The sequence below is a fragment of the Tripterygium wilfordii genome, chromosome 21 (assembly GCF_013401445.1).
Source record: "Tripterygium wilfordii isolate XIE 37 chromosome 21, ASM1340144v1, whole genome shotgun sequence".
Lineage (NCBI taxonomy): Eukaryota > Viridiplantae > Streptophyta > Magnoliopsida > Celastrales > Celastraceae > Tripterygium > Tripterygium wilfordii.
The window spans coordinates 13,948,212-13,960,799 of NC_052252.1; the positions used below are offsets into that span (position 1 = coordinate 13,948,212).

The 12,588-nt window shown below is 39.6% G+C and overlaps 2 protein-coding genes across 3 annotated transcripts; both read left to right on the top strand.

Annotated features, from left to right (window-relative positions):
* Positions 1–149: 149 nt before the first annotated feature.
* LOC119989725 (polyadenylation and cleavage factor homolog 4-like) lies at positions 150–1,871 on the top strand. 2 transcript variants are annotated; one of them, XM_038835402.1, is made up of 2 exons: positions 150–1,334; positions 1,623–1,871. In XM_038835402.1, exons 1-2 carry the CDS (start codon positions 330–332, stop codon positions 1,626–1,628), a joined length of 1,011 nt encoding a protein of 336 aa, XP_038691330.1. In that variant the 5' UTR covers positions 150–329; the 3' UTR covers positions 1,629–1,871. The 2 variants fall into 2 exon arrangements, with proteins under 2 accessions (XP_038691330.1, XP_038691331.1); XM_038835403.1 differs by having other exon boundaries at positions 1,626–1,871.
* Positions 1,872–4,636: 2,765 nt separating this feature from the next.
* On the top strand, positions 4,637–5,357 carry LOC119987967 (late embryogenesis abundant protein At1g64065-like). Its single transcript, XM_038832880.1, has 2 exons — positions 4,637–5,128; positions 5,271–5,357. The coding sequence occupies exons 1-2, from the start codon at positions 4,637–4,639 to the stop codon at positions 5,355–5,357; spliced, it is 579 nt and encodes a 192-aa protein (XP_038688808.1).
* Positions 5,358–12,588: the final 7,231 nt, after the last annotated feature.

The following is a 12,588-nucleotide window of genomic DNA, read 5'->3' on the forward strand; positions in this document are numbered from 1 at the left end:
TTGAGAAAACAACAGTGAATGACCATTTTGGGCTTTCGAGCACACCGAACACGAACAGAAGGCTTAAAGGAGACGCTTCGTTTTTCAAAATTGAAATTCTTTGTAATTGCGCGTCGGAACCGACTTCCAAATCCAAATCCAAATCCAAATCCAAATCCCTCGAGAATTTGCAATTCCTCACCTTATGCCATTGGAATTAGGAGTTACCATTTGCTTAAAACAAGCAATTTGGCCTTCAATCCTTATTCCATAGCGACTGTCTTCTGCTCTGTCTTTCTTCCTCAAGTTGATTCTTCTGCTCCTGCTGATTCTCTTCTCGATCGCCGAACATGTATCAGTCTATTCAAAACGAGTCAAGAAACACATATCATGGCTTCCCCCACCATCAACAAACCTGGAATCCACCATATTTTTCTAATACAACCCACAATTTTCAAACTAATCAACCCTCTGTTCCTCGGCCACTGAAACGAAGCCGGAATGTTTACGAGCCGTGTACGAGCGCTGCTACTCCTAACAAGATTCAAGCTTGTCAGCGATTTTCCCATATGCAGCATCAAGAAAATCGTGGGTTTGAAGCCAAGAAGCCGAATTTGATTCCTAACAATCACAATCGGTGTTCATATCAGGGAAACAATCTGCAATTTTATCCCTCAAGATTAGAGTTTATTCCGTTCCCTCCGCCGTTGGCAGTGTCGACGATCTTGTGTCCGACTGTGCCGCCACCGTCTGTGCTGCCTCAAACGATTGAGAATTTGCTTAATTCACTTATATCGTTCTCGAAAGAAAACCCACCAACAGAAACCCCTGTTATTCAAGATTCTATGGGGCTTGAGTTTGATCCAGTTAAATTGAAGGTGCGTCACGAGTCTGTGATCAATTCTTTGTATCGTGACCTGCCTAGACAATGTACTTCATGCGGTAATCGATTCAGAACCCAAGAAGAGCATAGTGAACATATGGATTGGCATGTGAAGAAGAATCGGATGGCCAAAAACCTTAGGAAGAAGAAGGGTCTTCGTGGGTGGAATAGCACGGTGGATATGTGGCTTGTTGAAACAAAGGCAATGAAGATGGTTGAAACAAAGGACGCTGATGATTTTAACGTTTATGCTGATGAGGATCAGAAAGTTTGTGCATTGTGTCAAGAGGCTTTCGATGAGTACTATAGCGATGAAGCCCAGGATTGGATGTATAGAGGGGCTGTTTACTTGAATGCACATAATGGTTCAACAGAAGGCATGGAGAAGTCTCAATTGGGTCCAATCATACACATTAAGTGTGGACCGGAGCCTGTACGAGTTCCGTCTATGAAGAATTGGGGGGAAAATAGGGTATGAAACAGTGCTGATCATACTAACCTTCTTGTATCATCAGTTCAAACCGTCAATGTTGTTTGAACATTGTCTCTCTTTGTAATCCTCTTGTATTGAATTATGACACGAAAGTTCAAGATTTTGGCATGATTTCTGTTGTGTTTTTCTGACTACTAAAACTACTGTTTGCATTATGAGAATATTGTTCATGTGTTATCTATATGCCTGCCTGTCGGTTGTGCAATGTGTGGATTGATTGGATTTACTTATGAGTTAACATAGCTTCTGATTGTTTCACTTTTATAGCAGTAGAAGATGCCGTTGAAGACTTTTCGGCTCAAACCATGCCTACCAATCCATGATTGAAGCAAGAGAAGATGAGAAGATTGTCAATGAGGAGCCTGTGTGGTCTCGAGGTTTCATTCCAGTTCAGATTTTTTTCCCCCTCTTAACATCACAGTGTAAACTTGTTGGATTCAGGCTTAGAGAAGTCAATTGTCTATTATCCAAACAATGTAATTGATATTGCTTATTATTATTAATGAAATAAATTCCAGTTCATCAAATTCTGTTATCCTATCTGCCAATTTTTCTCGCATAAATTATTATTCTGTGCTGTTTTTATTATTAATGAAATAAATTCCAGTTCACCAAAATGTGTCCAACTGTCCCTCAATAATAAATAAAAAATTGAGTTCGTCCATTGCTTTCATCTCCATTGCATGTTGGCAATGACAAAGAAAACAACAATGCCCCTCGATCTTATTTTCTCGGCCACATTTCCCTTGATATCATCCCCTTCTTCCACCATTTGAAATCTATATCCAAATTCACTCTGCTAAACCCAATAATCTCTCATAATTCAATTCAAGGTTTTGGTATTGTATTGCCAAAACACATACATGGGAACAAGTTCCAAGCTCGGGTCTCATAGAGGCCTCAAAATCTGTTGTGGAGTCGCAACGCTTCTCCTAATCATTGTTTCAGTCACTTTTGCTATCCTGTAACTTACGGTCTTCAAGCCTAAAGAACCTGAAATTACACACAATCAGCCACCCTTGAGAATTTCAGTTTGATGGTGCTTCCATCCATAGACTTCAATGCGGTCTTCTCTTGGTTTCCATATCATGGCATTGATCTTCTCCTTCTCTGCAATCTTCCCATCATTACGTTTTCTTTTGTGGCTTCATCCTTTTATTATCTCATCTTATGAAACCACACTATCTTATAATGACGCTAGGTACATATCATGGAACTCTACAGTAATAATGGTATTATCCATTTGGTATTGTTTTGGAAAAGTTCAGTAGTATGATCAACAATTTGAGGGGAAAAAAAAAAAAACCAGCTATGTAATTATAGAACAAATAGTTTCCACGTCTGGAGGAGGAAAAGATAAGATAAAATCCAGGTCTTGCAATCACATCCAACCACAATAGTACCACGAAAGAATTCATAAAACAATATGCTATTGGGCTTAATGTTTTTGAAGAGTCGTGCATAGAACAATGTGCACTTTTTTGCTACATGGGCTCATGGGTTAATTTTTGTTACGGATTACATTGTGGTTCACAGGGTTAATGTAGTCTACTAGCTGTATATGTTGATTTCTAAGTTTTTTGCGGCATTGAGCTGTGTCATCTGCGTAGCGAGCATACTAGTTGGTTATATGTGTATCTTTTGGCTCTCCTGCCTCTGCATGTAACTATCTCAAGCCATCCCACCAGAAGTCCTATTGTACTCCGTTTTTTGGTTTCTTCTATATTATTCACACTTTGATAAGTGACAAATTATGTACACTTTGGATTAGGACCATTAAGTGCTATGCTTTTTATGAACTAAATTGTTGATTCATCAAATTAATATTAATGGAAGTTGTTGTGCCGGAGAAAGTACCAAAATCCTCTTCCATATTCGCCGGACTTTTATTTTGCTTCCTTTTATGTGTTGCAGATGAATGACTTTAAATCAGCACCTGATTGTTCATGGCTACTCATTTTGGACCGCCACAAGATTTTTTAAATATTTGGAGTTTTCTCATATCATATGCTTTATCATTCATTTGTACATACGAGGATGAGTTGATTCATTGGTAGTTAAGGCTCTTAAAGCTGTAAAAGGGTTTCTAAGGTGAGTTGATTCAATGGAGCCTACACGAAATCTACGAGTGTAACATGGTGTTTTACCTAGCTAAAAGATGTGAAGAATAACTCAAATGTGTCGATATGCATTGCAGTGATTGCAACAATCTCCTGGGATATTGCATTTACAGATGGAGGAAGGGGAAATTGGTTCGACACTATGTGTGTGAGATTGAAAGGCCGTGATGCCTTTTGGTGTTCACACTGAGGCAGATGCAAAGTTTTGATTTCATAGTGTCAGAAAAACCTGCAGAGATGTGGATTGTTGTTAAGAACTTTTCACTTTTGACTAGGAATTCTAGGGATCCTCATCAACCAGTCACTGACAATTGTTGATTAACAACTTTTCATGAATTATTTTTCTTGTTCATAATTTATTCTGAATGTACAAAGTTCTGCTCATTGTACTTTGGTGTCTCAAATATCTGCTCAAGCTGGCTGCATTTTCTTTTTCATAGTCCTATTTTGGTCTCATACATTTGTTGGTAATGGCCAATGATAAAAAAAGGAGAGATCATCTTCAGGAAACAGAACAATGCTGTTCAACAAGATTTCTCCCATGAACCCTTGCATATAGTTCTCTTCATAGTCCAATGATTTCTTCAAATTAATTCATTTTGTAAAATCATTCATAGTTGAAACCCAGAGTGGTTTCTTGCTGGAGGAAGTTCAAAAAAAAAAAAAAGCCTAGGAAATATAAAGCTATTGTGATTTTGGCACAAACAATCAATGAATCAACTCTGCCACTCTTAAACTCGAGGTAACAGAAAATCATGCTTCCACGATTGAAGCCAATGTTGAGGCCAAATTTTGGGCCAGACTACATAATTTTGGGCCGGAAATGGGCCTAATGACTGCTTAACTTGATAAACTAATAGGATCTGGCTTGAAAACAGCAAACAAAAACAAGTACTTAATGCTTAAAAAGTGTCTGTCCGTCCCTCAATTAATAAATACAAAATTGAATTCTTCCATTGCTTTCATCTCCATTGCATATTGGCAATGACAATAAAAACAACAATGCCCCTCGATCTTATTTTCTCAGCCACATTTCCCTTGATAACATCCCCATCTTCACCTTCTTCCACCATTTGAATCTATATCCAAATTCTGTGCTAAACCCAATAATCTCTCATAACTCAATTCAAGGTTTTGGTATTGTATTGCCAAAACACATACATGGGTACAAGTTCCAAACTTCTTGGGTCTCATAGAGGCCTCAAAATCTGTTGTGGAGTCACAACGCTTCTCCTCATCATTATTGCAGCCACTTTTGCTATCCTCTACCTTACAATCTTTAAGCCTAAAGAACCTGAAATCAGCACACAATCAGCCACTCTTGAGAATTTCAGTGTTATGGTTTTCCCATCTATAGACTTCAATGCCACTTTGAGGATTGTAGTCGGAGTCAATAACAGAAACTATGGAAGCTTCAAGTTCGAGAACAGTACATCGTATATTAGCTATCGCGAAAACGTTATTGCGGAAGCACCGATCGAAGCAGACACAGTCCCTGCTCGTGGTAAGCTTAATATTACCACAACCGTGGTTCTTCTTGCAGGCAAGATCGTAGCCATGCCTGATTTCAAAACGGATTATGATAATGGAGTCTTTAACTTCAGTTCTCAATCCACCTTACATGGGAAAGTGAAGGTTATGAAGATGATCAAAGTAAAAGCTACCACTTACACCACTTGTCACATGTCTCTGTTTACTCTGGCCCAAAGACTTGATTCTTTTTGTTCATACAAAGTTAGTTTTTGATTTTCTCAAATTCTCTAATCTCCACACTTTTTGTTTATGAGATGTCCAGCTGATCGATTCACGCTTTGATAAGTCGCAATTTATGTACACTTTGGATTACTTTGATAAGTCGCAATTTATGTACACTTTGGATTAGGTACTATGTTTTTTATAAACTGAATTGTTGATAAGTCAAATTAACATTAATGTAAGTTGTTGTGCTACTTTCAATTAATAAAATGATGTGAATGTTGTGTTTATTTGTGTGGATGCAAAAAATCTGCATGACCTTAGACGTCAATATCTGATGTCAATGAGTGACATGGATGGCAAACCTCGATATCTGCAAGAAAAAAGGAGGCCGGAACTTTGTGGCCCGGGACACTCCAATGTTCAAGTCATAATTTTTCTTAGAGGGTGAATCAAGAGTTCTAAGTCACAGAACCAGGGTGTATTTCTCTTCTCAGGTTGATCATCCCTTTTATAGACTATCTGAGTCGTTCGTTGGTATTATCATATCCAGGTTGTTAGGTATGTTGAGATGAGATGATCATTTGATATCGTCGTTGAGATTGTTGAAGTCGTTGCGATATAAGGATCGGATTTCACCCGACTCTAGTTTGAGTTTGAATCTTCCTTCGACTGTCGCTAGGAAATTCTCTATCAGGTCTTCCCTAAACATGCCCTTCTTGTAGTCTCGATTCTGGAAGCACATTTAAGAAAGGGCTTTTGGATTATAATAAGACATAATGAGTTGTGAAATCATTTTCATAGACCCCTTAGTAAAGTTCATTCCAATAAATAAACAGAATCTCCCCCCTCGACTCCATCCATAAGGAGAAAAAAAAGTGGTGAAACCGTAAAAGTAGAGGTGTCAAATGGGTGGGGGCTGTTGACCTAGGATCAACCAAGAAATTAGTCATTTATAATTGTTATTATGGGTATTTTGGTATTTTCCAATAGTACTATAAATTTATCATTGAAAAGGACATAAAAACTAGTCGATTTTTGTTACAGGGACATTTTGAATAGTTTGCCATTAATCTGAATTTTCAACAGGCGAACCAATCCGTAGGGAAATAGCGGGTCTGGCATGTGTTTTATGTTTCACAGGCTGGTCCGATCTGCTAAACAAGTGGGACTGGTCGACCGATCATACCCAAACAATAATATTTCAGAGAGAAATGCACCTAAGATCAAATATTTCGAGCCGACTTTCAAGTCGAGCCAGCCCATCCCAGACCTCGGGCCACTAGTGAGGAGAAAGCAATCAACTTGATCAATCAATTGTATTTTGCACAGCTTCTTATATTTTTCATAATCTCCATTCAACTTTCTCTTCATGAATTCCAAATCTTGCTTCATAAGAACTTTCATACTCAGCTTTGTCTTAGTCGGTTTGTTATACACCAGCATGAAGAATCCTCCACTCTTTGCCTTTGCCGTAAGATGGTTGTTTTTGCATGTTGATTTAAAACTTTTGAGAGTATTAGATATAAATAAGAGTGAGATAATGAAAAATGTTAAAATGGTTGAGTAAATCTTATTTATAGATGGCATTTTTGTACTTTTTGCCCAAATTTGAATTTTAAGTAGGTGAGCCGGGCCATAGGATATAGCAGGCCAGGCCTATACTTTTATGTTTCCCGGGGCGGTCTGACCCATTTTACATCTCTACGTAAGAGTGATGTTCGCTTTGTTGCTTAGGTGTATCCAACATGCACTGCCACGCTGTGCATAGCTCCATATAGTGGGGCCCCTTTGACTCTCCTTTGTCTTTTTTTAGTGAAGCTATTACTCTGTCTCATGTTTATCTGACTAAAAATAATTTACAACAATATTACATTTGTTTTGCAGGCCTCATCTCGTGCTAATACAGAGACTGTGTTTCACATGAACAATTAAAGCATTGTTTTACTTTTTATATCACAAAAAAAATAAAATTAATTAATTAAAATTGTGGTGAGAAAGAGATAATTAGTTACCTGAGAGGACCGACTACCCAATAGGCAATAGGTTATGATTTAAATTTGAAGCAATATGAAAAAGGAAGGATTGCATGCTAGTACTAATAAATACTCACTGCCTGCAGTGGCTGAGTGAAACAGACTACAGAGACATTAATGGACAATTTTTAGTGAGGATGTGAGTGCTGTTGGGCTGTCTTGGCATGAGGAGAGTGAAAAAAATGAGGCAAAATACAATGTTTTAAATATCGGTACTAGAATATGTTGGTAAGATGACTGATTTATGGCATAATCAGTTCAATCAATAAGTATCGACTGGTATTTAAAACATTGGCAAAATATGTTTTCCAACATACTAAATTACTAATCAATGTTAAAAAAACTGAAGAATTGGAGAAAATCATGAATCGGAGATTAAAATTATTATTGCCCTAATCATGAACAGATTATATGAAAAATACAACTCCAATTTATTTATTTTGATTTTGAATGTAATATAAGAGTTTATTAGCTAATTTTCTCATTATCACTAACTATAAATATGCATCATTAATTCAAAATAAAAAAAATGTAACAAACAATTTCGATGAGAAGTAAATAATTGGTTTGATTTTAATTGTATTACTAATGTTCTATCACATTAATTCCAAACCAATTATTTTATCTGGTCGAGAATGATTGGATCTTAATTCAAAGATTTCTTTGAAAACACAAGGAAACCATCAACCATGTGTGCATGCGAGCAATCAACAAGAGGTGGCTCGATAGGTAATCGGTTGAGTTAGACATATGTGTGTCTAAGATTTGATTTCAATATGAGAAACAAATTTCTCAGTGATATTTAAAAAAAATGTGTGCATGTGAGCAGGTGGGTGTGTGATTGTTGAAGGAAGTTTGACTTTAAGGTAAGGAACTTATACATGAAACATACATGTAAAAAGGTCATCTGTACAAATATATATATAAATTTTATTTAATTTCTAGTCATGTAGGATTTGTTTTTAAACTAAGAAAGTGATATATGCACAAAAACTGTTACTTTTTCAACTAAATTAGAAGTTTTCTAAATAAGGCAAAAATATATAAGTTGGTTCACCTTATATAATTTGTCACATCATAATTCCAATAAAGGTTACCCATGGATATATTAGATAATAAATTATCAAATATATCCTTTAAAAGCAAAAAAAAAATTCCAATAAAGTGTGTAATCCTGGTGAATTGCTTAGCCACAAGAAACCATATGAATGAAAAGCAAATGATGAAATAAAAAAGAAATAAATAAATGGTGAATATGATCTATATATTCTGATGGAGCTCAAGAGAGTCCATGTGCTCCAACTTCCAACTCTATTAAAGTTTTAACCTACTCTATCAACTATATATATGTAATACAATCTTGTTTAGCAAATAGGAAATGCAATGCACAATTAATTCATATATAAGGAATTAATTAATTCTCTCAAAAAGCCAAGTTAAGAGTTTTGATACATGACTATAGTGGAGAGAGAATCTATCCGGAGACTGTAAATCTTTTTATCAATAAAAATTATATTTTACTCAAAAAAAAATAAATATCGAATTCTGTGATTAACGAAATTGTTTTGTAATTTTTAATTTTAATTTGGGATGGTGTTTATAAGAAACCATCTGATAATACCAAAATTACCCCACCAATAAAACTAGGACACGTGACAACTGAAGTGTCAGCTGAGCCCGGATGAAGGGAGAGCCGAAAGGTACACTTCGGCCATAACCGAAGTACCCACTTCGGTTCCTCTAAAAATTATATACTGAAATCAATGAATCTGACCCGGCTTCTATCACGCTGAAGTGTTGCCTTGGTAATGTCCCTACATGACCGAAGTAGGTATATACCAAGTCATACAATGAAGAGTCCCAATAGGACACCAACCCTCAACAGAGTCCAACTCCCTTTGGGAGAGTGATACGGATGGAATTTACCCTTCAAGAAACCCTCTGGAAAACCAATGAGAGAGAGTCTGACTCTTACTACAACTCAAACACTTCAAGCTCATATAAAAGGGGAACCTCTGCCCTCAGGTAAAGATCCTAACTCCTGCACTCAAATTTACTTACTGAGCAAGAGGCAGAGCTCCAAATAGCGAGCCATCCTCCCAAGTTTAGTACCGTATTGACTTGAGCGTCGGAGATGTCCCCCCGAGCACACCCTCGGGGCCCTACCGAAGCTTACGTTTGCTTATTGTGCAGAAAGGAAGGCAACCGATCAGGAAGGAAGAACTTGGTCTGACTAACTGATTCGTCTAGTAGGGTCGGGCCTATTTTTGACGTCATCAGTTTGGCGCCGTCTGTGGGAAGGAAAGTAAACTTCCCAAAAGATACTCACAAAGTTAGACCAAGAAGAAACAACGATACTTCAGATGAATGAAGGTCTCCTCGGAAGAAGGTAGACCTCCTTAGAAAAGAGAAGGAATGTCTCCTCACGGAAGGTAGACCTCCTGAGAGAAGGAAGAAGGTCTCCTCGGAAGAAGGTAGACCTCCTTAGAGATGGAAGAAGGTCTCCTCACAGAAGGAAGATCTCCTCCGAAGAATAAAGGTCTCCTCGGAAGAAGGTAGACCTCCTTAGAGAAAGAAGAAGGTCTCCTCACGAAAGGTAGATCTCCTCAGAAGAATGAAGGTCTCCTCGGAAGAAGGTAGACCTCCATAGAGAAGGAAGAAGGTCTCCTTACAGAAGGAAAATCTCCTCCGACCAATGAAGGTCACCTCGGAAGAAGGTAGACCTCCTTAGAGAAAGAAGAAGGTCTCCTAACAGAAGGAAGATCTCATCCGAATAATGAAGGTCTCATCGGAAGAAGGTAGACCTCCTTCGAGAAGGAAGAAGGTCTCCTCGGAAGAAGGTAGACCTCCTTAGGGAAGGAAGGTCTCCTCTCAGAAGGAAGATCTCCTCAGAAGAATGAAGGTCTCCTCGGAAGAAGGTAGACCTCCATAGAGAAGGAAGAAGGTCTCCTTACAGAAGGAAGATCTCCTCCGACCAATGAAGGTCACCTCGGAAGAAGTTAGACCTCCTTAGAAAAGAGAAGGAAGATCTCCTCACGGAAGGTAGATCTCTTCAGAAGAATGAAGGTCACCTCGTAAGAAGGTATACCTCCTTCGAAAAGGAAGATCTCCTCAGAAGAATGAAAGTCTCCTCGGAAGAAGGTAGACCTCCTTAGAGAAGGAAGAAGGCTTCCTCACAGAAGGAAGATTTACTCAGAAGAATGAAGGTCTACTCGGAAGAAGGTAGACCTCTTGAGAGAAGGAAGAAAGTCTCCTCGGAAGAAGGTAGACCACCTTAGAGAAGGAAGAAGGTCTCCGGAAGGTAGATCTCCTCAGAAGAATAAAGGTCTCCTCGGAAGAAGGTAGACCTCCTTAGAGATGGAAGAAGGTCTCCTCACAGAAGGAAGATCTCCTTCGAAGAATAAAGGTCTCATCGAAAGAAGGTAGACCTCCTTAGAGAAAGAAGAAGGTCTCCTCACGGAAGGTAGATCTCCTCAGAAGAATGAAGGTCTCCTCGGAAGAAGGTAGACCTCCTCAGAGAAGGAAGAATATCTTCTCGGAAGAAGATAGACCTCCTTAGAGAGGGAAGAAGGTCTCCTCATAGAAGGAAGATCTCCTCAGAAGAATGAAGGTCTCCTCGGAATAAGGTAGACCTCCTTAGAGAAGGAAGAAGGCTTCCTCACAGAAGTAAGATTTCCTCAAAAGAATGAAGGTCTACTCGAAAGAAGGTAGACCTCCTCAGAGAAGGACGATGGTCTCCTCGGAAGAAGGTAGACCTCCTTAGAGAATGAAGAAGGTCTCAATCAGAAGGAAGATCACCTCAGAAGAAAGAAAGTCTCCTCGAAAGAAGGTAGACCTACCTCAGATGAAGGAATACCTCCTCAATAAGGAAGGAAGGTCTCATCAGAAAAGAAGGAAGGCCTCTTCAGAAGAGAATGAATGTCTCCTCAAATAAGGAAGACCTCCTCAAAAGAAGGAATGTCTCCTCGGATGAAGGAATACATCCTCAAAAGAGAAGGAAGGTCTACTCCAAGAAAGAATACAAAAAAGAATGAAAGTCACCTCAGAAGAAGGATGACCTGATCAGAAGAGAATGAAAAATTCCTCATATAAGGAAGGTCTCCTCAAAGAAGAAGGAAGATCTCCTCAGAGAAAAATGAACATTTCCTCCTCAAAAAATCTACCTCAGGAAAATTACCAAATAGAAAGAAGAAAATGTACCTCATTGAAAAAAAAAATCTTCATCAACAAATTGTCGGATGCGGAACTAGATCGGCCTACTAGTTTAGTGTTCACTAGTTCGGCCACCTGGGATAGCATGCACTACTTCGACCTACTAGTTCAGCGCTCACCAATTTGGCCACCCGATAGAGCACATACCAGTTGAACACACACTAGTTCAGCCACCAGATAGAGTACACCACCAGTTCGGCCTCCCTCCTGGTATAGCACGAACTAGTTCGTCCTCCCGGTTTAACTTGCTCCAATACGGCCTTTCAATTGCCAGACAGAAGGAAAGAGACCTCCTCGGCAAAGAATTTTACTCAACAAGGAATCCTCCTTGGCAACAGATGACTCCTCTTACCAACATAGAACCAGAGCGGGCATACTCTTCCTCAGTCCGGGGGGCATATGTGTGAACATTCTAAGTCCAAATCAAGAACGAAGTATCCCACCTAGGCCAGTTCGACCTACCAGGACCAAAGTGCCCCACTTAGGCCAGTTTGGCCCGCAAGGACCGAAATGTCCAACCTATGCCATTTCGCCTCATCTAGGCCATCGGCCCACGAAGGCTGCTTTGTCCAACCTAGGACGCTTCGGCCCAAAGGTTCACTTCGGCCAAAAATGACTTAGAAAAATTCTAAGTCCCAAAAAGGACTAAAGAGGTCTCATGTAGGCCACTTCAGCCCACCTAGGTCGCTTCGGCCCACCTAGGCTGCTTTGGCCAAACAGAGCCGCTTCATCCAACCCAGGATGCTTCGGCCTAAACGGTCACTTCGGTCAAAATGGCTTAGAAAAATTCGAAGTCCCAAAAAGGACTAAAGAGGTCTCATGTAGGACACTTCGGCCCACCAAGGCTGCTTCGTCCAATCTAGGACGCTTCGGCCAACCTAGGCCGCTTCGTCCAATCTAGGACGTTTCAGCTAACCTAGGCCGCTTCGGCCCACCTATGAAGCTTCAGCCAATCTAGGCCGCTTCGTCCAACCTAGGATGCTTTGGCCAACCTACCACTTCATCCAAACTAGGTTGCTTCGGTCAACCTAGGACGCTTCGGCCAATTAGGTCGCTTCGGCCCACCAAGGTCGCTTTGGCTAACCTAGGCCACTTTGGCCAAACTAAGCCGCTTCGGCCAACCTAGGTCGCTTCGACCCAAACAGGCCACTTCGGCCAAACTAGGCCGCT